The sequence below is a fragment of the Diabrotica virgifera genome, chromosome 6 (genome assembly GCF_917563875.1).
Source record: "Diabrotica virgifera virgifera chromosome 6, PGI_DIABVI_V3a".
NCBI lineage: Eukaryota > Metazoa > Arthropoda > Insecta > Coleoptera > Chrysomelidae > Diabrotica > Diabrotica virgifera.
Window position 1 is genome coordinate 204,261,263 of NC_065448.1, and position 24,440 is coordinate 204,285,702.

The window sequence follows — 24,440 nt, forward strand, 5'->3', positions numbered from 1 at the left end:
GAATGGAGGCCAAGAGAAGACAAGAGAAACGTCGGTCGACCGCCTACAAGATGGACTGACGACTTAAGAAAGGTAAATAAAAACTGGATGAGGGCGGCGCAGGATAGATGGGGTTGGAAACGAGGGGAGGAGGCCTATGTTCAGCAGTGGACGTTTGAGGCTGGATGATGATGATGATGACATCTGGAAAATGTTTATTTGTTTTTTCCATAGCACACTACTTTTCCTTAACCTCGTTTACCGGTGACAGTAACAGTTATGTTTAAAATTTACACATTTCTTAAGATATCTCGAGATATAAAAAGGTATCGACATGCATTTTTTTATATGTTGTTAATTTGGTCTAATTTTGTAATACAGGATTAAAAATGTATTTGTATTTAATATTTTCCAAAGAAAACTAGATTTCTGAAAATAATTAAATAACGCCTCCTAGCTTGCATATTACTTATTAGGCTATTTCGAAAAGAAGACACTTACATTGACGAAAAAGAGCTGCTTTCAACAAGACCAAGTATGCAAAATTCGATTAGCAGAACCGGACTTACAGCCATTTTTTCATAAGAAGGTACATGTATTGATATCGTTGGTATTATTCCGGTAACAAAAAAATTTTGCTTGCATGAAATTATACAGGGGTAAATGGAAGCGTTGTATTTTCTCCTAACTTTAAAAAATTCTGTGGAAAAACGGAATAGCTTATTTTGTTTCATAGTCCTGTCATATTATCCCGGAGGCGTCACTAAAATTTTGTTTTTTAAATTATCAGAATATCACTTTTCTTATAAGAGCTGTACCATTTTTGTAAATAAAAACACTGATTAGCTCATAAAATGGAGGTTGGATTGATCAGATTAGAATGGCCGGCATGCAGCCCAGATCTCAATCTTATTGAGCATTTATGGGATGAATTAAAAAAAGCTATTCGCCGTCATCCTAGGCCTCCAGAAACTTTAATACAGTAGTTATGGTCCTGGTAGAGGAATATCGGATATTCACAAGGTAAGGATAACACATCTTTATGCGATGCTAAACAGATTGCGAGCAGTCGTAGGTGCAAGAGGTGGACTTACCCGCTATTTAATTGTTTTGTTGGTAATTTTGTTTTGTTTTGTTAATTTTAGTGCGTTTGATATCTTTAATTAAATAAACCTTCAAAGCAGTGTTTTTATTTACAGCTCTTACAAGAAAAGAGATATTCGGATAATTCAAAAAACAAAATCTTAACGATACCTCCAGGATAATGCAAAACGAGTATGAAACAAAATCAGCCTTCCAATTTTTCCACAGAATTTTTTAAAGTTAGGAGAAAAAACAACGCTTCCATTCACCCCCATATAATGCCATCTAAGCAAAAATGTTTTGTTACGGGAATAATAACAAACGACGATAATACATGTACTTACAAACTGATGCAAGAATCTTGAAAATCGGAGTATAAATAATAAAGTTATAGATTGTCAAACTTAATCAAAAATTTTGGGTGGCGGAATTTTGTGTCGGTGAGTGTATATGCTATACACATCGACGTACGTTTTGATTTAATTTGTTTGAAAATGAATCATGACGCATGGGCAAAGATAAAATGGAAAAACATATTAGACAAAACATCTTATGATGCCTCCATAAATTCTTGCAGTGTAGGATGCACAGTTTCTACTTTTAAAGAACTTATGAGTTCCTTTAGGTTACCCTAAGTTCCCCTAGTTCCTTTAGTTCAGCATCTTCCAAGCCTTTAAATTCATTTCCACCTCATTCCAAAATGTAGCAATTTTCACCGATTAAGTTGAGCAATCATCTCTCAGTATTTGCAATTCTTAAGACTTCCTATTGACAACAAAGATCTAAAAATTATCAGAAACATTTATTACAATCAGACGGCCAAAATCAAAATAGAAGACCAGTTAACTGATAAAACTGCAATAGAACGAGGAGTACGACAGGGCTGTATTTTATCTCCATTACTATTCAATATTTACTCTGAATGGGTATTTAAGGAAGCTTTAGACGGTTGTGCGAAGGGAGTATTAATAAATGGTGAATGGTTGAATAACATTAGATATGCAGATGACACCATAGTTTTTGCCGATAATCTGAATGATTTACAGATATTAACAAATCGTATAACAGAAGTCAGCTACAGATACGGACTAGCTCTAAACATAAAGAAAACCAAATTTATGTCAATTAGTAAAAAGCCAATAATAAACGCTCAACTTACAATCAACCAATAGAATATCGAAAGAGTTGAGGAATATACATATCTGGGCACGAATTTAAATAGCCAATGGGACCACTCAACAGAAATTAAACAGCGAATAATAAAAGCGAAATTAGCATATGTTAGAATAAGACCCATTGTCAACATTCGAGACATATCATTAAAAACAAAATACCGTCTGTTGAAATGCTACATATTTCCAGTTCTGCTCTACGGAATGGAAGCGTGGACACTAACTGTTGCATCTATTAATCGGCTCGAAGCTTTCGAAATGTGGTGTTACAGGCGCATCTTATGTATATCCTGGGTTGACCGAATTGCTAATGTGGAAGTCGTGCGTAGAATAGGGAAAGAGTGTGAAATTCTCATAACCATCAAAACAAAAAAATTAGAATATCTAGGACATGTAATGAGAAATCAAGAACGTTACGGCCTTCTCCAACTGATTCTCCAAGGGAAGGTAAATGGTAAAAAAGGACCGGGAAGAAGACACATTTCCTGGCTTCAAAATTTACGACATTGGTATAACACGACTACCACTGAACTGTTCCGCGCTGCGGTAAACAAAGTCAAGATAGCCATAATGATCGCCAACATCCGGAACGGATAGGCACTTTAAGAAGAAGACTTCCTAGTTTCTCACCCTATCTGCCCATGGTATGCGGAACATTCTTGTTTATTCTGACGTTGTTTCTGCCGGTAGGTTAGTAGTTGGCAGGTTGGCAGATTTGCTTATGTTGTCTGCAAAGAGGGACGATGCGTATTCTGTCCAGATTTTAGATAGTTCTTCTGACTATATTTCTAATGATATAAAATTAGTAGTAATAACTCTCTTCACGCTTACTATATATTTTTTAGGTAATCAATTTGATCCAACAATAAGAGCCGTAGGTAAACAAGGACCTTTAACATACAGACCAAGGGTTCACAAGCCAGTAAACTCTTTGGAACGTCTCTGGGCATACTTGACTGTTAGAGAAACTTTACAGAAAATGAAAATTGCCAAAGATAAAACTAAAACAGAACTTACCAAGAAAGCTTTGAAGCTTGCTCTTCAATATTCCTTTGTGACTGAGGTAACATCATTGGTTGTAGTCAAGCCCAACTCTACACATCCCATATATCCAGATGACGGATATCGTAAGTACTTTTATTTGTTGTATTAATTCTTATTTCTTTTACTTTATATAATAATAACGATATTGATTATACAAGGTGTCCCAAAAGTAGTGGAGCGGTCAAATACTTCGCGAACTAAACATCGGATCGAAAAACTGAAAAATACTTGTAGGGGGGTAACTTTAAAATCTCAAGCAGAAACCCCCAGTTTTTGTTGCAGATTTTAATTCGTTGAGTAAAAGTAAGCAACTTTTATTCAAGACATTTTTCGAACTGTGCATAGATGGCGCTATAATCGGGAAAAACGATTTATCCTGATACCATAGGTAAATTATAGAAATGGTCTAATATCTCACGAAATACACCTCCAAATGAGAAACTAAAAAACAGATTTTTAACCTTTTTCGAAAACCTTTCGAATAACACCAAACGTGACCCTCCAACCCACCCCCTGGAGGTGGGGTGGGGGGTAACTTTAAAATCTTAAATAACAACCCCCCACTTTTTATTACAGATTCGGATCGGCCATGAAAAATTCAGCAATATTTATTCGAAACATTTTTTATAATTGTTAATAGATGGCGCTTTAATTGGAAAAATACGATTTATTAGCGCCATCTATCAGAAATTTTAAAAAATGTTTCGAATAAATTTTGCTTAATTTTTTATGACGAATCCGAATTTGCAATAAAAAGTGGAGGTTGCTATTTAGGATTTTAAAGTTACCCCCACCCCACCTCCAGGGGTTGGGTTGGAGGTCACATTTGGTGTTATTCGATAGGTTTTCGAAAAAGATCAAAATCTGTTTTTTGGTTCTCATTTGGAAGTGTATTTCGTGAAATATTAGACCGTTTCTATAGTTTACCTATGGTATCAGGATAAATCGTTTTTCCCAATTAGGGAAAAAATGGATGCGCCATCTATCCACAGTTCAAAAAAATGTCTTGAATAAAAGTTGCCTACTTTTAAGTAACGAATCCAAATTTGCAAGAAAAACTGGGGGTTTCTATTTGAGATTTTAAAGTTACCCACCTTCAGGTGGTGTAGTGGGGATTGGTGTTTGGTGTCATTGGATAGATTTTTGAAAATGATTGAACATATATTTATCAGTTTTTCGATCCGATGTTTAGTTCGCGAAATATTCGACCGTTCCCTTACTTTTGGGACACCCTATATAAAAAAAATTGTATTGGCTATTACGTATTTAAAAATACTACTAATTCGTTTACGGCATTTTGTATGTCTTTGTTTATCTGAAAACAATTACCTTTTAACTATGAACTACTTATTTTTGGTAGCCCAAAGATGTGAAAGTCGTAGAGCAATAAATCGGAACTATGGAGTGGATTCTCTAATATCCTCCATTTCTTTTCGTTGTAGATTTCCTTTCACTAAGTTGGCAACATATTCCGAGGATATTCGTGCAGAAGAATGACACTACATGAGAGCTTTTCTGAACGTTTTCGTATTATTGCTTGATGAACCCTGTTTAAAGTTTTATTATACAGATTCTCGTTGATATGCTTTCTAGGTTCTGGAAACTCTAAGCAAGGGTCCTTTATGTTCATGGTTGAAAAAAAAATGCATAACCTTGCGCGCAAAAGGTTGAACTTTGTATGACCACACGCTGACTAGATTTGGATGGATTCTTAACAACACATGCCATTTTTCAATCACATTACTTAAAATCACAGTCAAATACAAGAGATAGGAACTGATCAGTGTGACCTAGTGACATTTACAAACATAATTAACATAACATCATAGAACGTCAGTTGAGTGATTACAATTATTGTTTCCAAGGCTAAACTGTTTACCCAGGTATAAACATACCATCGGGCGATGCCAAAAAAATGTTCCACAACGCATCTGAAATTTACTTGTCTAAACCGCTATCATTGTGTGCTATGTACCGAATATAGTGTGAAAATGAATTTTATTAATTAAAATAAATATTTTATTTAATAACAAATAAATATGTTATTTTATTTCACACTATACTCGGTACAGAGTACACAATGATAGCGGTTGAGACGGGTAAATTGCCGATGCATTGGTGGAATATTTTCCTGGTATCGCCCGATGGCATGTTTATACCTGGGTAAACAGTTTACTTGAATCGTTAGCGACACTCATTTCATCATTCCTCATTAAAGGTCGCTCAAAGCGATGGTGGTTGCCGATGCGTTGCTGGAATATTTTCCTGGTATCGCCCGATGGCATGTTTATACCTGGGTAAACAGTTTACTTGAATCTTTATTGCCACTCACTTCATTACTACTGGTTAGAGGTAGCTTAAAGCATACTACGGTATAATATTTAAATATATTTACCGACCAGTCGGTGTGTTTTGATTCCATTCAGTCTTCTTGCAAAGCCTCTTTGATAACGGATAAACGTAGAAACACGTGTCAGAGGATGGCAAGAGCCTCGAATTGAATCAAAACGAAACCGTCTATTTTTATTTTAAAATACATGTAATAATTATACTTTATTTTGTATTAGCTATGTCTTAAGCGTGTTTTGTTAACTTTTTAATCTTTTTAGTTTTTGAATCGATAAGTTTGGCAGAGCATCCCAACATTTCTTACCATCTGCGTCTATCTATATTTCCCATGTTGAGCAGCCATTGCTCGAAACATTTTTGTTTTCAAAATAATTTTAAAGCTTTTTTTAATTAAAATTTGATGTGTTGTAAAATGTAGGTATGTTTTAGATTTCCCACGTCTATTAATTTATTATCTTTTTTCCTTGCAAATTATTGAAGGGTTGGGTACAGGTTAAGAGTAGAATTTGTTTCCGACCTAAGAAATCTTTTAGATTTTGATTTTTATTTAAATATTTTAGGTTTCTCGTTGATTTTGATAGATGTCGCTATTGCGTCCATTTGCAAATTATTTCTTAATAATTTACCTACAAGACAGTTGGATTTGTTTTCGATTCAGATCATACCACGGTCTGCTCTGAGGAGATCAAGACAGGGCAAGATCAAGAGGTCTAAATGTACATAAACAGATGGTAGTGGTCTCTGAAACGAAATTTAATCTTAATTGTCTTTATATACCTTTGTTCTTACTCACGAATTGAGTACTCTGAATCAAAATGAGTTTGATCTTTACCTAGATGGATTGATGTATTGTGAAATGCATATTTTAGATTCCCCACGTCTATTCATTTATCGCACTTTTTCCTTGCAAATTATAGAAGGATTATAGAAGGGTACAGGTGAAGATTAGAATTTGTTTCCGACCTAAGAAATCTTTTAGATTCTGATTTTTATTTAAATATTTTACGTTTCTCGTTGTTTTTGAAAGATGTCGCTATTGCGTCTAGAGATGCATCAAGTCAAACTAGTTTGATTTTACTCAACAAACTTGACTTGACTTGAAAATCAAACTTTTTGTATAAAAAAGTTTGACTTGACTTGATTTCGATATCTTTAGGTTTGACTTGAATTCAAACATCTTCAAACAGTTTGAAAAGTTTGAATATTACGCAACGTGTTTATTTGTTCAGTGGCGGATCAACGGGTGGGGGAGTAATGGGTGGGGGAGGGGTAGGGAAAATCCCCCAATCCCAACAAGGTCCAAAAAAATTTTTTTGACAAATTTCAATAAACAGAAATGTATTGGCTGATATGATATTTAAACCGCAGACAGACAAATAAAACGCCAGTTAGGATAATAATTATTAAGAAAGCTTATAGCGTCTTATAGTATGATTCAATTGATCCAAATAATGGCATAAACCAGACATCCAAAGTGAAAGTTATCATCCAACACCAAATTGTTCTATATGGTCCACATAATGTTCAGAAAAAAGTCACATCATTTTGAGCGTCGTGTTTGAAGGGGAGAGGGGGGAGAAATCGGTAAATTCGTAGTTTTTTACGTTTTTCGTCCATATTTTTAAAACTATGCGATTTAGCATGAACAACCTTTTATACAAAAATGTTCTACATTCAATTTGAAATAAAATTGCATAATCCTTCTAAAATGAACGGTTCCAAAGTTACGGAGGTAGTATAGTATAACTGGTCAAACAAAGGCCTAACCCAAACATCCAAAAAAGAGTCTTCCTCCAACACCAAATTGTTCTATATGGTCCACATATTGTGCAGTAAAAAGTTACACCATTTTGAGCGTCCGGGTTGGAGGGGAGATTGGGGAGAAATCGGTAAATTAGTATTTTTTTTTACGTTTTTCGTCAGTATTTCTAAAACTATACTTTAGCGTAAACAATGTTCTATACAAAATTGTTCTACATAAAATTTAAAACAAAAAACGTCCTATATATAATTGTTATATAATCAACGCTTCCAGAGTTACGGAGAGTGAAAAGTGGAGGTTTTCGATATTTTTTATATTTTTTGGGCAATTGATGATGATTTTGGGTGGTGAGGTTGACGTTTCTTCGAGGGGTTATCACTAACATGCCACTGAAATAGCAAATTTTATTTACAAAACACAATCCTGTCAAAGAAAATTTCTTTCATCAGTAATAATATTATAAATTTCCCAAAAAATATAAAAAGTATCGAAAACTTCCACTTTTCACCCTCCGTAACTCTGGAACCGTTGATTTTATAACAAATATGTATAGGACCTTTTTGTTTTAAATTTTATGTAGAATCCTTTAGAAACCGCATAGTTTTAGAAATATTGACGAAAAACGTAAAAAGCTCCGAATTCACCGATTTCTTCCCCCTCTCCCCACAAGCCCGACGCTCAAAATGGTGTGTGTGACTTTTTTCTTAACATTATGTGGACCATATAGAACAATTTGGTGTTGGAGGATAACTTTGACTTTGGATGTCTGGGTTTGGGTCTAGTTATAAGTTATACCATACTATTAATGCACATTTATACATTAATTTTTAAAAAATTTAAACCCAACATTTGTAGCCTGTCTTCGAAAGAAATTTAAATTGTAGATAAATGTAGGTAAAACTATATAGACCTGGATCCCGCGTACCAAAAAAAGTTGATGAATAGCACGCTGAAAATTTGTTAATAGCTTAACGGTGTCTAGTCAGACAAACTTTGATATATGGGAACACTGGAACAGGGTAAGTTTTAATTGTGGAACAGGTTAAAAATTTGGAACGTCAGACTACGTAAACGTTCCATGTATTTTGTCGGATACAACTTCCAATTGATTTGTTACTATTTCATTAAACTCTCATGCAAAAATCAGACTGGTGTTTATCACCAACTGGGCATTTTAATGAGTGGAACATGAAGAACATGTCAAATGACAGGAATCATGTTGGTTAGTAATAGCAGTCCGATTTTTGCATGAGAGTTTAATGAAAGGGTAACAAATCAATTGGATGTTATGTCCGACAAAATACATGGGACGTTTTCGTAATCTGACTTTCCAAATTATTAAGCTGTTCCACAATTAAAACTTCCACCGTTCCAGTGTTCCCGTACATCTAAGTTTGTCCGACTAGGCACCGTTAAGCTATTAACAAATTTTCGGCTTGCTATTAATCAACTTTTTTTGGTATGCAGGATCCAGGTCTAATAACCCAATGGTTAGTTTTGAATTTTAAAGAAATACCAACAAATATACATCAATACGTTTGTATTGTATTTTCGAGTGAACTAGCAGATTGGTTACCAGATGTTTTTTCTAACTGGCCCTTGAATGCCTTTTTTAATAAAAGAAAGTCATAAAAATTCCAAATCATTTTATTTTGAGCTGCCCATTGAGACACATGTCATGTTACTGTGCTTGACGGCTAAATACAAATTTTAAGAGTTTTTCACTTGAATACTATTTTGTCCTATTGTAACATGAGCGGAGGTGAGGGGACAATACAATACAATCCAGGGGTTCTATGTAAAATATAAACGAAAGTTGAAAAGGTGGAAGATTGTGATTCGGTAGTTTTTTTTTTATTTAAGTTAAAAAACAATGTTACGTAATAGTGATGTAACGAATATTCGTATTCGTATTCGCATCCGGGAATAGTCGCATCTTTTTGCATATTCACATTAGCGTTCGCATTCGCAAAATTTGTGCGAATATTTTGCGAATATGAATATCAGAGAAATAATAATTTAAAAATAAAGTTAGATTAATAAAATCAAAATCTATTCTCTTTCTCATCTTTTTTATTAAAAAAAGGTAACTTAACCTCGTATAATCAGATTATCAGCCTTCACGTTGTTTTATTATTTGGCATAATGTAATAAAGCTTAAGATTCAGATTGATTTACACTAAATATCAATTAACTTCTCATTACAAATTTAGAAAACATTTCAAAAATAAAAACAAATTAAAAAAAACTGAGCATTCGCATTCGCATCCGCATTCGCGAATGTCGTTATTAGATATTCGCATTCGCATTCGTATTCGCGAATGTTCAAAAAATGACATTCGTTACATCACGTAATACGTAATGCGCTGTTCGAACCATCCTACCCCCTCCCCGTGTAACGCGCCGTAACGTTTTACATGACCCCCCCCCCCCCCCCCAACTTGCGTTACGTAATACTTGAACCTGAACGCTCCCAAAGTAGATTAAATTACAGTTTGTATGATAAAAAAACTATCCAACGAATTCTTTGTTTTAATCTATTTAGTAACACTCAGATATAAAAAAGTTATATGGATAAAACGAAACTTGCCAGCAAGCAGTTTAAGGAATCAGGAATCATTTTCAAGAAATTTAAATTTACGACCCTATTTTGATTATAATCGCTTCCCGTATTAAGTTACTTTTATGTGGCACTCATTGTATTATTAATTTTCTTATCTTAATTGGCAACTAACATGTCAATCTCGACAAAATGTATATCTACATACTAAATAAATTATTCTTCAAACTCTTTCAAACTAGTTTGACAAACAGTTTGAATTTTCAAACCTGTACGATTGACCAGTTTGACTCGACTTGAAATATTTGTCAGAAGGATTGACTTGAGTTTGACTTGAAATTAAGTCAAACTCAAGTCAAGTTCAAACATTCAAGTCAAACTTGTGCAACCCTAATTGCGTCCATTTGCAAATTATTTCTTAATAATTTACCTACAAGACAGTTGGATTTGTTTTCGATTCAGAGCACACCACGACCACAGGGTGGTTCAAGATCTTATGTGAAAAACTCAAGTTCAATGTAACAGCCAAAGGACCCAATTCTTTTCTAATTGATAAAAGAAGTAAGGAGCCAAAATATGAAAGCCATAAATCACTTGAAAGGCAGTGCTCAATACTGTTTAAATAATGAAAACGGGAATATTTTTATCGATTTTTGAAAAAATTACAAGACATGTTAGGATACAAAAACTTAATTTATTTTTTTTTTATTTTACATTGGAACCCATGTTTAAAATAAGTACATTTTATAGTGAAGACCATAATAAAAATGAACTCTTTAAATTTTGTCTTTGGAAATGGATGGTTTCTGTAGGCTTTCTAAAACGGCCTTCTTTGTCGGCTCAGTCGGGACTTGTTTTCGATTAGCCTCTACAATCTGCAGTAACAGGTGTTCTCCGTACTCATCATTTGTTATGAGTTTGTTAAAATCTTGAAATAGTTTTAAACCTTTTTCTGCGATGTCTATGGCCACTTTGATTTTATTTACTGTATTCTTTGCCTCTTTAAACTCTGGGTCCTGTTTCTATTCACTTAGATGCTTGTTTAAAAAGCTTTGCTGTATAGCTAAGTAAACAACAACATTGTTCTAGTATTAGCAAAATCTGCCGATTCACATTCATCACTTAGGAAATCGGTATTTCCTCTAATCATCCTTGGCGGTGCCGGGTCAGACATCCTTTTCACTATGCTTACTTTATTTTTAAGGCTCACTTTATTGGAAAAAAGTGATAACCCAACCATTTCGTCAGATAGGTACCACAAATGTGGCTGCAAGGCTTTTTTGATAGTTTTAGCTATATCTTCATCAATGACGCTGTATTTCCCAGCCTCTTTCCAAAAACTAGGTCGTGTAGTAGTCGTGTAGGTGTGTAATCTGATCGATCAACTGCATTCCATGATTCCTTCAACCTTTTAAATATGGGAATTTCAGGAGAGCTTGAAGGTCCCAAACATAATGCAAATACTTTGCTCAAAATGATTTTCATTATGTGAAAGTGCATGCACCACTCTTAAGAATAGTCAAAGCCTATACCAATGACTTTATCATCAAGATCCCATGTTTTAAGAGTTTTAAGTACTGCATTTCCAGTGTTCAAACTGTTCCACTAGCCAATTTTGGCACGCCCAGTAGTTTCTCATTTCCACAAGCATAAGAAACTAGCACTGGTAGTCTATCTACCTTCTTTGAACCTAAAATGTCGGGCAGGATTTTGCTGTCCCAATGAATAACAATTGGTTCTTTGATGTCTAAGTTTGATTTAATCTCTGTTGAAAAATGCTGTCTTGCTGCTTCTCGTTTCCTTTTTACAGAACTTCTTGAAAGCGGTAATTCCGCAGGATCATGTCCAAGTGCGGCAACAATAGGAATGATAAGCCTTACAGCTTCACGATCGGAAACTTTATTCCCTGTCTAAAGTCGCTGCCACATTCATGTCAAAAAAGCTCTTCTTAGCCTTTGGTTCAGAAACGTCTTCGCTTTTGATGTCTAAAACTTTGTCTAACTTTTTTTGGACGAAGATTGATATAATTCATCATCAGAACCACTTTCAGAACTGCTTTTGGCGCTTGAAGTATCATTTAAGACATCATCGGGTGGATTAATAGAAGAAGACGTGGATTTTTCATAAGAAACAGCTCTCTTCTCTCCTTTTTTTTTCAAATCTTTCTAGTGCTCTTTTTTGCTTTTTAACATACTCTTTGTCTTGAGATGACATGACCATGTTTCTCTCAGTTCTTTAGTCAATTAAAAAATATTTGTCTTGTTGTATTGGCATGGGAATTAGAGCATCCGAATGGGCAATGTCGAAAAGCTTTTCGATATTGTCTACATATGATTGCTCGTTTGTTTTTTTTTTTCCATTTTTCTTCCTTTATTTTTCTTTAAAGTAACCACTGTGAGTGCACACGTTCCAGTTTTTAAATTGAGTCCTTGGTATATTTAGTCGGGATTAGGGCTTTGCTCCAAACTTCATTCAATTCTTCAATTGTGCTATGACTTGCGTTCCTGACAGATTTTTTTCACTTATAAAAAAGTGAAATCTTAACAAAACTTTTTTTGTTGTAGGAAGTTGGTTCTTCTTTGTTAAAGGTTCTAAGTCCTTAACACCGATTAAGTAAACACTGTCTGCCTGACGCGTCTTAAGAGCAGTCATTTTGATTTAAATTTATTTCCAACTCGAAACAAAAAAAGGCGTTAAATACCCGAAAATAACAAATATTTGATGTTTTATAGCTCCTTTCCACTCCAGTACCCTCATGTTAAAACTGCTGAAAATGTTTAATATCAACTGTAGTAATAAAGAAATCACCAGCTTTGTTAACTTCTGAATCATGAAAAAACAAACAAACAAACATTTTCTAAACTTAAGTGTTTTACGGAAATTTATGAAAACTAAATGTTGTTGAGCACTGCCTTCCATATGTTCTAGAGTGTTTAGATTTGGCATAGATTATTCTTTTATTAGATATAACAAAATGGGAGGGTCCCTAGGTCTCTAAAAACAAACTTTTTTATAGACCTAGGGAGTTTTTTGGACCACCCTAATGACCACGGTCTGTTCTGAGGAGATCAAGAGGTCGAAATGTGATGGTGATCTCTGAAATGAAATTAAATCTTAACTGTCTTTATTTACTTTCGATCTTACTCACGAATTGAGTACTAGGAATCAAAATTCGTTTGATGTTTACCTAAATGGATTGATGTGTTGTGAAATGCATATTTTAGATGTCCACGTCTCTTCATTAATCGTAATTCTTCCTTGCAAATTGTAGGATGGGATACAGCTGAAGGTTAGAATTTTTTTTAACCTCAGAAATCTTTTAGATTTTTATTTTTATTTAAATCTTTTAGGTTTCTCGTTCTTTTTTTAAATGTTTAATATATTTTTTCATGTGGCTCAAGAAGTATCCGTGATAATTATAATTTGATAAGTTATATGTGTCCAAACATACATGCCATAACTTTAATATCACATTTGTATATTTATATAATTTTTATTTCAGCAATTCCAAGGCCAGCTTATCCATATGCGCCTGCTGAAGCTTCAGGATACGGAGGCGGTGGATTTGCCGGCGGTTAGTAAAATTTTATTACTTCCCTTTTAGCCCAGTAAATACGGGGATACCGTGTAATTTTCAGGGTCAACTCAGAATTGCATGAAAATTTGGATTTATGTTCTATTTACCCTCCACTTCAAAGTTGAACTTGTGCCGTTGGTTGCTTTTACGTTTTACTTGGGGGATGACATTCACCCCTTCTCGGGATTGAAAAAAGCGCGTTTAAAATAAGTCCGGAAATGAATAGACTGACTAGTTATGAGCTACTTTCGTTTTATAGAGTTTTTTAAGTAAATCAATACTTTTCGAGTTATTTGCGATTGAAAATGTTTATTTTTCGCCAAACACGTTTTCTGGGGGGTTTTTGCAAATAACTCAAAGACTAAGTATTTTTTGGAAAAAAATATTCTTAACAAAAAATGTAGCATAGACAAAACAAAAAAAGGTGTACATATATCCTTGAAGTCTATAGACCCAACAAAAGCAAAGTTGTAGCTCACCAAAAGTACGTTCTTATTCGTCAAATTACAAATCAAATATGTCAACGCAAAATATCCAAAAAATTAAATATCCAAAAAATTTTCGGGAAAACCCATAAAAACTTTTTTAAAGTGTACTTGCTTTATTCTTATTTTTTATCAAATTTTCTAGCATCAAAACTAAGCGAGTTACGCTCAAAATAAAGTTGGCCCCTTTTTTGGTAGACAAATTCTGAAATTCTCCCCCTAATTAGCATCTCAAATAAAATTAGTCGTTACCGCTTTATAAATAACTTACTTTACTTATGTATTTTTTATAAATTATCTGTAAGTTTCACCGGTTTAAAGGGCTTATTTTTGAAAGGTTTACAGTTGAAAGGGCTTGAAGGAGACACTAATCACGAATGTTGCAAACTTTGAATAGTCATATCTTAGCCAATTTTCGTCCTACAGAAAAACAAAATGAAATACCATAAAGTTATTTTGAAAAAGAGCACTTGCCAAAATTTTTGGAAAAAATTTTTTTTTACTATAAAACCAAATTTCTTCAAAACTAAGCACATCGAACCCGTCAAATTTACAGATTATATAAACAGTACACATACATATAAAGTAAAAGGTAAAACAGTAACGATTAATTTTATTTAAGGTGCTAAATAGGGGTAGATTTTCACGATTATCAAAAAAAAGGGGCGCTTTGTTCTAAGCGTAACTCGTTTAGTTTTGTTGCTAGAAACTTTTATAAAAAAAACAAAAATAAAGGTTTTTTAAACACTCATTTTTCCAGAAAATTGCTTAATGTTTATGTTATTTCCCGTTGAACTATTTGATTTGAAATTTGACGAATAAGAACGAATTTTTCATTAGCTACAACTTTGCTTTTACTGAGTTTAAAAACTTCATTATTACACGATTTTTTTCGTTTTTTTTTAAGTTACATTTTTGTTAAGAATATTTTTTAGATAAAATATTTACTTTTTGAGTTATTGGCGAATAATCGCCTTAAGACGCTGCAAAATTTTAAATTTTTATTCCCTACCATTTACAAGATAATAAAAAATAACAAAGTTATGAAAAACAAGTAATCAAGTAATAATTGAATTTAATTATTTCAAATAAGCAAATACTCATAATGTTGCCCTCAATTATTGTCAAATGGTCGATGGGCAACATTATGAGCATTTGCTTAACCCGGGAGTAGTCGCGCTCACTTTTGTAACGTCGATAGTCGCGTGTGAGATTCTATCTCAAAATACGAATTTAAAACAAATTTTTATTTTTTACTATTTTTATCTACTTTTTATATTGAAAATATATATTTCTAACAATTTTATTAAAAAAACCTTTGTTAACGGCCACCTGCCAACATCGGCCACCTGTCCTAACGGCCAGTTTAAAAATTTCCCAAACCAATTATATGTCTTCTTCTTCTTAAGGTGCCTATCCGTTCCGGATGTTGGCGATCAGCATGGCTATCCTAACTTTGCTTGCTGCTATTCTGAATAGTCCGGTTGTCGATGTATTAAACCACTTTCTCAGGTTTTGTAGTCTACAATTATATTATGTAGACTACAAAAATTGGCAATACCGTCCACCTTTCTATATCGGCCAATAGTTCTTTTATTTTTAGTGGCCGTTACTGACAAATTTTACTGTACAATAAAACCTGTGTTAACGGCCACCTGCCAACATCGGCCACCTGTCATAACGGCCAGTTTAAAAATTTCCCAAACCAATTATATGTAGACCACAGTAGGAAAAATGAAAGAATACCCATGAACGAACATATAAAACTCGCTGTATTTTCCTGTTACCTTGTCACACAAAAAATTGGCCAGCGCAAGTACATGTAATAATTATTGTTACACGTACTTGCACTGGACAATTTTCTTTCATTTTTCCGGCTTTCCAGCTCATTTTTTTGGGCTTTCATTTTTCCGACTGTACAAAATTTGGCAATAGCGGCCACCTTTCTATATCGGCCAACAGTTTTTTCATTTTTAGTGGCCGTTACTGACAGGTTTTACTGTATTACGAAAAAGGATGAAATGTGAGATTCTATCTAACGGCGCGACTACTCGCGGGTTAAAGCTAATTGGCTCTCCCCAAAGCCATAAATTCCACAAAAAGAAGAAGAAAATAAAAAAAAATTCCTACGAATTACTACACCCTTCCTCGAGGCACTTACGAATTTTTTTCAAAATTGCAAAATTTTTCATCAAGTTATCGCAAAAAGGATAAACATTGAGATTCTATCTCACCACGCGACTACTCGCGGGTTAATTGAAATAATTAAATTCAAATATTACTTGTTTTTCATAATTTTGTTATTTTTTATTACCTTGTAAATGGTAGGGAATAAAAATTTGAAATTTTGCAGTTGTGTATAACTTTACACACCCAATCAAAATAGCTATCAAAATGATAGTGTTGCCATTTAAGAAAATCAACGATGACGTCATATTTCTAAATTGGGACACTCTGTATGCATTATTATTTTATGTCAAAAAGGACAATTTGAAATACTAATCGACGGGTTTGAGCAATTTAAAAAAAAACCAATTAGTATTTGAGATATTGAATTTATTCCAAATTACAGACTCACTCTGTATATTATTATGATGTTTGAACTTTAATTTGATTTACAACACGGCATTCCAGAACTCCCAACTATGTAAGCTGACGGCAACACAGTCGGCAAATATATTATAAACTATATATTGAACTAAAGAGTTGTACATCCATTTACATATACCAATTCGGTGCTTCTTTTATATACAAACATTTTCTTTTTATTATAGAAGAATCAATGTAGATCTAAAACGTGCATTATTTCGGAAAAAATCAAACAAGCTTATATTTTTCTTAAACCTTTTTTGTTAGTTTATAAATATGATATAGTAAAAAGTTCTATTTAGCCACTAGTGGTTTATTAATTGTTTAAACGATAAAAGCTGTTTTTGTATAAATCACTTTAAAAAATATCAGTGGGTTCATCATTTTACTTTGATCAAAAATGTTTCTACATTGTTTTTGATAATGCCGAATCCTAATCTGACATTACAATTTGAAAATTAAAAAAAAATGTGAACTCGTATACAGTATTATGTCTGCGTAACTTGAAACCATATGGAAAATCTTTTTATTATCAACTTTATGAAAAAAAAATATTTTTAATAAAATAAAATCCAAGTCCCATTTTCTGCTCACACTGTATTTATGCATATTTTTTTCTCTGTAATATAACTATAAAATAGCTTAAATGTTCTTCTTTCATTTCCAATTTGTAAAATTTAAATAAATCAATTCATTAAAAAGTTCTCTTAAATTTAATCAATTACGCACTCTGCCGAACGCTGCTATGCAGTGCGTCAATGCCTGTGAGAGGGGTGATTCGCGCGTTTTAAATAAAAAATTATAGAATCTGTGGATTTAATTTTAGAAAAATGGTTTTCTGTGTAAAATTTTCTGAATTTTTCAATCGTCAGGTCAGATTTTTTTTCTAAAACGTATGTTTTCGTAGGTATTTTAAAAAACAACTAATATTGCAGTTACTTTGTTTAATAAAAAATTAAGCACCCACTTTTGGAGTTGAACTTTTTGATAATAGATGTTATTTATTGTGCATTTTTAAATGAAAAAAATTTCTATCTTTTTAGTTTCGTAAGTAAAAACTACATTGATTCTACTATTTTAAATTCTGCTTTTAAATTTTAAGTGATCGATACTTTATTTTACTATTTTAGGTCTAAGGAGTGAGGTAGCACAAGATAGTGACTGTAAGTATATTTTAAATAATAAACAGTTCTTTATATACAGGGTGGTGAATTGGAAAACGGGCCAAAGGAAACTCAATGTAAAATTCTAAACTGTTGAATCCCTGCTTCCCTAATTATTCTACATCAAAAGACATGAGAACCTATTTGTAGAGGATTGAAATCTTTATTGAAAACAATTGTTAAAATTGTTCTACGAATTAAACACATTCCAAAATTTTGTAAAATATAATAAATTTTATCAAAGTATTTGCCAAAAGGCAACACACATGCAAGAATGTGTATAAGGTTGCCTTCGGTCACAATGAAATTATTATATTAACAATATTTTGAACTGTCAGTATTTTTATTTAATCTTTTTTATTGTTTAAAAAACAGTTGATATCCTCAGTTGAGGAGAAAGTAATAATAGTAAAGATGTTTTCTTCAGTCAATAGTTTGCGTACTGTCAGAAATAGTAACGTGTGGCCTTACTTTTACGCACTTACTTAGGTATGGCAAATGTATTCTATTTTTCAAAATTTTGGACTCTCTTTAAATCGTAACTTTTGTTTTTAATACAGATTTTAATCCTCTATAAATAGTTTCTCATGACTTTTGATGTAAAATAATTAGGGAAGCAGGAATTCAACAATTTAGAATTTTACATTGAGTTTCCTATGGCCCGTTCTCCAATTCACCACCCGGTATATAATTATGTTACACTTAAAGTTTCCACGGTTATAATTTGCTTTCTGCGGTTTTCGGGGTTTGACTCCGCGTTGAATAATTCTGGCTTTTAGAAAAACCATTATTTTGAAGACGTTTCGGCAAGATCGCACTTGACATTATCAAGTCAGGTAGTTCCGCTTCTCGCTGCTGAAGTAAACTGAATTATTATTCGCGATACGGTTACCTATATAATCGTGATGCGCTTCCCCCGCACGCGCGGTTTCTGGCTCTTGTTATTGGCCCTCTATAGGTTGGTAGGGCAGGTGGGGTGATACGCGTCGATATCGTTGCTTGATTTATTTTGGTCTTTTTCTTTAGTAAATACTCTTTTCCGTGTTGTAAGATGCGTTTGAGCATTATCTCTTTGGTTTAAACTGTTGGAATTTTTTTCTATTTCTATCGATTCGGTGATTTCACATTTTCTTTTAATGTCTATGTTATCGTCGTTCGGTTCAGGTTTATTGTATTTCCTGTATTTGCGACATGTTATGCAAGGGATGGCGTAGTTTCTCTCCTCTCGATGGCATTTCGGTGTTCTTCTCGTCACATGGATTCTTCGGTTAGTCTGTCCAATGTACGACTTTCCACAATCCCCACACGGAATCTCGTATACTCCTTGACTTTCGAACCATATTTTGGTTTTGCTGTTGGTAAAATAGTGGAGATTTTTCTATCCATGTTAAATATCGTTTCTATTTTGTGTTTTCTCAGCACCCTCCCTATTTTCTCAGTTGTACCCTTCACATATGGCAGAATCCATCAGCTTTGCCAATAGGTTTTTCGTCTTCCGTTGGGTTCTGAATTCTTCTTCTAGTATTTTGAGCTGTTTCAATGGTATATGTTGAGAAGCCGTTTTTTCTTAATGTTCTTTCCTCGTTATGCATTTCTTTATTTTAATGTTCTTGGTCTGTCAGTCTTTCGGATCTTCTAATCAAGGTTTGGATGACTGAATGTACTTGTGCAGGATGGTAGATTTGAATTATGGTATGGACTGTAATTATTTGCGCTGGAATGGATATATTGCACTAAGAAAATTATATTTAAATTTGAAGTTTATTCTGACAACTTGGTAAAAATTCAATTATTTTTATATTGTTTATCAAGGTGCATACATCACCATGCTAACGAGAATCTTCTTTTTATTTTCTTTTCATCTTCTACGAAACTGTCACATAACAAAAAAAGTCAAAAAGTTCCTAACACAGGATGGTGATGTGAAGCATCATGTAGATATAAATATGTCTATATGTGTTGGTTTCACATACACTAAATGGCCTATGTGTCCGTCTTATTTCTTAATTATTAATACATCTAAGGATGGTATTTGATTGTTTCGTTCCAGTTCCATAGTAAACTGATTTTTATGGTGGATATTGTTGATGTGTTAAACACTTTGGAAAGTGGAGACTACTAGGATTTCTTTAGGAGGGGTCTCCATGTCGAAGGCAACCGGGTGCCGTCGTCTCCTTTTTAAGACAATTTGGTCGTTTTTCAACCTCTATGGCTTCTCGGAGAATTCGTGGTATGAACGGTAGCTATGTGTGAAGATGGCCTTAAGTTGAAATTGCTAACAGAAACGGAATGTTCATAAATTCTATTTTGGATTATACGATTGGCTTGGCCTATGTAAGCTCGGGGGTTTGCCCTATGTAAGACCGACAAAATTCTTAAATCAAGTGGAATAAATACAATATATTTAAAAACCCAATAAAAACGTTAATTTCTTGTGCGATCAGCCAAAGACAACATTCTAAATGAACAACAGAGACTCCATTACGTCCAGCACTATCTGACGATATCAGACAGCAAATTGATAAGAAACGTACGACCGTTCGAGATGGAAGCGAGTTGTGCAGTCAGTTAAGACCCACCCCGGGTTGTAGTGCTACCAGAAGAAGAAGAAATTGATAAGAAAGAGGTGAGTAAACTCCATCGGAGTTTTCATGTTCGATGGAATGTCGTATGGAAGGAGGCGTTTACCGGTTGATACTGGCTGGTTTCTTGAGAAGTTTTAAGTATTTCCTTTCTGCGGAAGAGCTTAGGCTGAATACTCTCCGCTGTAATTAATAGCGGCAGATTCGTGGAGTATATAAGGCAAGTTGTGGTTGCAACTGCTTTTCCAGACATTTAGAGATAGTGTGCCCATTATGGCAGCATTTATGTGGTCAATTGTGTATTCATAAATATGATTATTTCAAATTGGGTGCAGCGCAATATCTAGGTTAGGTTTGGGATTGTTGGGTTTAGGGATTGCAATCCAGCAGCATTTTCAATCCAGCTGGATTTTTGCAAGATTGGCCTGAATCTAGCTGGATCCAGCGCGGATCCAGCAAAATGTGGAATCAAAATAAAAACATGATTTTAATTTTTTTTGTCTGCTAAATTTCTAAACAACAAAAACATGAATTATTTAGTTTTATGTAAGTGATACCTTAAAAAAATAGGCCTAACCTACTTCGCACAGAACTGCACATATAGCCGGTTGCGGAGAAAGACCTTCCGGCCTCTGTGCTGGTCGGTTTTTTTTTTTTCTTATTTAATGGCATATACATTAGTCATTCAGCCAGTTGCAATAAAGATTATACAATCCTACCCCTAATACAAAATTAAACAGAATCAATATACTAATACAATAAATAACACAACACAATAATAATACAATAAAAACAATGATGGATTTCTGATAAAGTGATAACATTTATGATAAAAAAGAATGAAAATCTGAACATAAATCATAAAAAATTTCACTCCCGCGTACAAATCTTATAGGACCGTGCGTGTATCTAACAAGAAATCTATAATAATATTGTATATTTGTTGTGAGCCTCTAGCCAACAGAAACTAGATATTGAATGGCGCATGCATATTAAGTTTGATTAAATTTTTATAGTGAGAGTTTGAATGCTGTTCAGATCACCCTGTTTTCCGCAATTTTTGCAATTATCATCTTCAATCACATTTATTTTATATAAATGACTTGGATAGCAAGCATGCCCAAAACGTAGTAGATTTATAGTTGTTATATATTTACGTGGAGCTTTAAAACTCTTAAACCAAGTACTTTGTGGAATCACTGGTTGTAAAGTGGTGTATCTTGTGGGGTTTGTTAAGCAGTAAAGATTCCATTGATCTTTTCATATCAATAGTTGGTTTCTTTTAAAAATAGTAATAACATCTGATATACATAAAGAATATGACAATAAAGTGAGTGATGTTATACTGGATTTAGCTAAGTCGGTTTTAAGGGCATCAGATAGTCATAGTTCATTGACAAACGATCGCCTTTCACTACTTCGGGCTCATAAACCTGCATAATATCCTTTTCCAAAATCTTTTCGTAATCTTTTTGATAATCAGTTTTTTGGCTGTAAATGTTTTCTTTCTCGTTTCAATTCAGTCTCAAGTTCTTGTTCCAAAGTAAAATTCACAGGCTCCGGATTAGTTGGCCCATCTTCTTCCATTATCGCTTGCACTGGTTCCACAGTTACCTGTTTATTTATACGAATCAACAAATTTTTCATCTCTTGTCGCATTGCATTCTTTTTCGGCATGGGGAAGTAACCAAGATTGTTTAGTCCTTCGTCATACTTTTTTTGATTTTGTAAATACACTAATGTACCTCTAATCTCATAGAGACGCCGCGCCGCTCCGTGATTCTGTTGAGTAGTGTTTCCGATAGATCGGCATTAAGGCTAAAATCCTGGCTATTTACTTTGTCTAAGACAAATTTCATGGTTGTGTCGGCCGTTATCAAAGTGGAATCTATTGTGTAAAGAGCTTCTACAGCCGGTTAAAAGTAGTGATTAACTCATTGATTATCGACCACTCGCCCGCAGAGAATTTTATGGCAGAATCAATGTATATCAACGCTTTATCGATGCAAACTTTCAAGCTATAGAAACTCTTCAGCATACTGAGCTACGGCCAGCGCGATAGAATGGAGAGTTGCCAACTCACGGTTTTGAATGAGCAGAGGCTAATCAAGACATTAAGTAATTTATTTCTAATTTGACACGTTTGCGGATCCGCGCTGCTGGATCCAGCATGATTTGCTGGATCCAGCATGTGAAAAAAAGCGCTGGATCCAGCTGGATTGCTGGATGCTGGATCCAGCAATTGCAATCTCTACTTGGGTTGTTTTTTTTGTGGTATTGGAATCGGTTTTTTGGTTGCTGGTGACTTGTTTTGGTGACGTTAGCTGATGTTGTGGTGGGTGATGTTATCTAGTCGATTTGTGGTAACGTCGATAGTTGAGATGTTTTTTATAAAGATTTTGTGGTTGGTTTCGTCTAACAGGACAGTTGTAGATCAACTAATCAATCTACCTATTTGTGCTTCGGTCATATTAGCGGCAATATCTTGTTTAAAGGTGTATTGGGCCTGAGATGTGGGAAGAGGGTATTTATCTTATTGTAGAATAATGTAAAGTAATAATGTAAAGTAGAAATTTTCCATCTTCATTAAATTTTTGTTTTATACTAATTTTAATTTTTAATTTTAACAGTATTTTTACTTGTATTGCGCATATGTCCATTTCTTGGCCTCTATTGTTCAATGCTTTAATGCTTCAGGTTGCTATTCTCATATTGTTCCTTTGTTGCTCTTGTTTATTTCCAATTTTTTCCTTCTTCTCCCTCGGGTCGTTAGTTTTGTATGCATCCTGATCGAAGGAAATTTGTTGCTTCTGTGTGCAAATCGTCTTCTCTTGTCCAGTTCCTGGCCTTACCTTTCTTCCACTTTATCCTAGATTGAGACAGGCAATGATTTCAAAAGTAGCAAGCAAGCAAGCAATTTGATTTAACCCGACCTGTGAGAGACGTCCACCCTATCGAAAAAGTACATTCGGGTATAACAATTCATTGGGGCGAGGTGTTTTAACCCGAGTAAAAAACAGGGATCACCCCACCTTCAATGCTCCAGGCCACCTCCAATGCTCCAGGCTATCCCTTTCCCCCCTATAACACGCTGATGCGCGATAGGGGCACAACTATCGTAGCCAAATGCTCTTCACAATGGAATCCTGGGTAATAAGATTCCAATTTGGTGCCCTAATCGAATTCAAAACTAGGCCAGCATGAAGCGCTCTATGCCTTTATCTTTTAATTACTTATCCGCGAACTAAAAATTGCTTGCTTGGGCCCCAAGTCATTGTACCAAGCCCCACTGGGCTCGGTCCGATGGCTTGGTGCTCAAGTATTTTTTGTTTGTTTTTTATATTTGTTTGGTGGCTTGCGCCTTTTTTTATATATTTTTTTGTAGGTTGACTTTATTATGATCGTGGTATTGGACCTACGCTTGGGTTACGTGTTTCTTCATCACTTGGTGTTTCGAGATACGAACTATCTACTATTTTTATTTTTACTTCTTATCCTCGTTTTTAATCTTAATTTACTTTTCCTGCCTGTGAGTCCTCTTAATGTTGTTCTTACCATGTTGGCCTTCTGGACTGTGGCTTCTACATGTTTTTGAAAGGTTAATCCTTTGTCCATGATGACTCCCAGGTATTTGGCTTCATCTTTCAACTCGATTACCTTTCTTCCCTTTTATCCTAGATTGAGACAGGCATTGGTTTCGGAAGTAGCCTGTAAGCTACCCGATCACTTTGCAAACTTGTAACGTTGATATAAGTTATTTTTATTTTTTACAGTGATAGTCAACAGGCCCGCACCCCGGATTGTACATAAAAAAGTACGAAAGCCAAAAGTACAAGCAAGTAAGTTAATAATATTTGGATTTTTATGTTATTTTTTCGGCTTTGTTTTCTTTGAAACGCAATGATAATGTCAATTAATTATTGGCATTATCAGAAATGCACCACAATGTTATTAAAAATAACATAAAAACGCATTTTAAAATTAAAAATGAACACTAATATGATTAGTATAGTATAGTTGATCCAAAAGATGGCATAACCCAGACATTCAAAGTGAAAGTTATCCTTCAACACCAAATTGTTCTATATGGTCCAC

General features: G+C 34.1%; 1 protein-coding gene across 1 annotated transcript in view; it reads left to right on the top strand.

The window, feature by feature from the left end:
• The window catches only part of LOC126886279 (inter-alpha-trypsin inhibitor heavy chain H4-like), a 111,822-nt gene that overhangs the window by 54,668 nt on the left and 32,714 nt on the right, over positions 1–24,440 (top strand). Inside the window, exons 10-13 of the mRNA XM_050653150.1 lie at positions 3,080–3,361; positions 13,452–13,523; positions 17,731–17,763; positions 24,119–24,184. Coding sequence (XP_050509107.1) covers positions 3,080–3,361; positions 13,452–13,523; positions 17,731–17,763; positions 24,119–24,184 — 453 coding nt within the window. The remainder of the gene's footprint in view (positions 1–3,079; positions 3,362–13,451; positions 13,524–17,730; positions 17,764–24,118; positions 24,185–24,440) is intronic.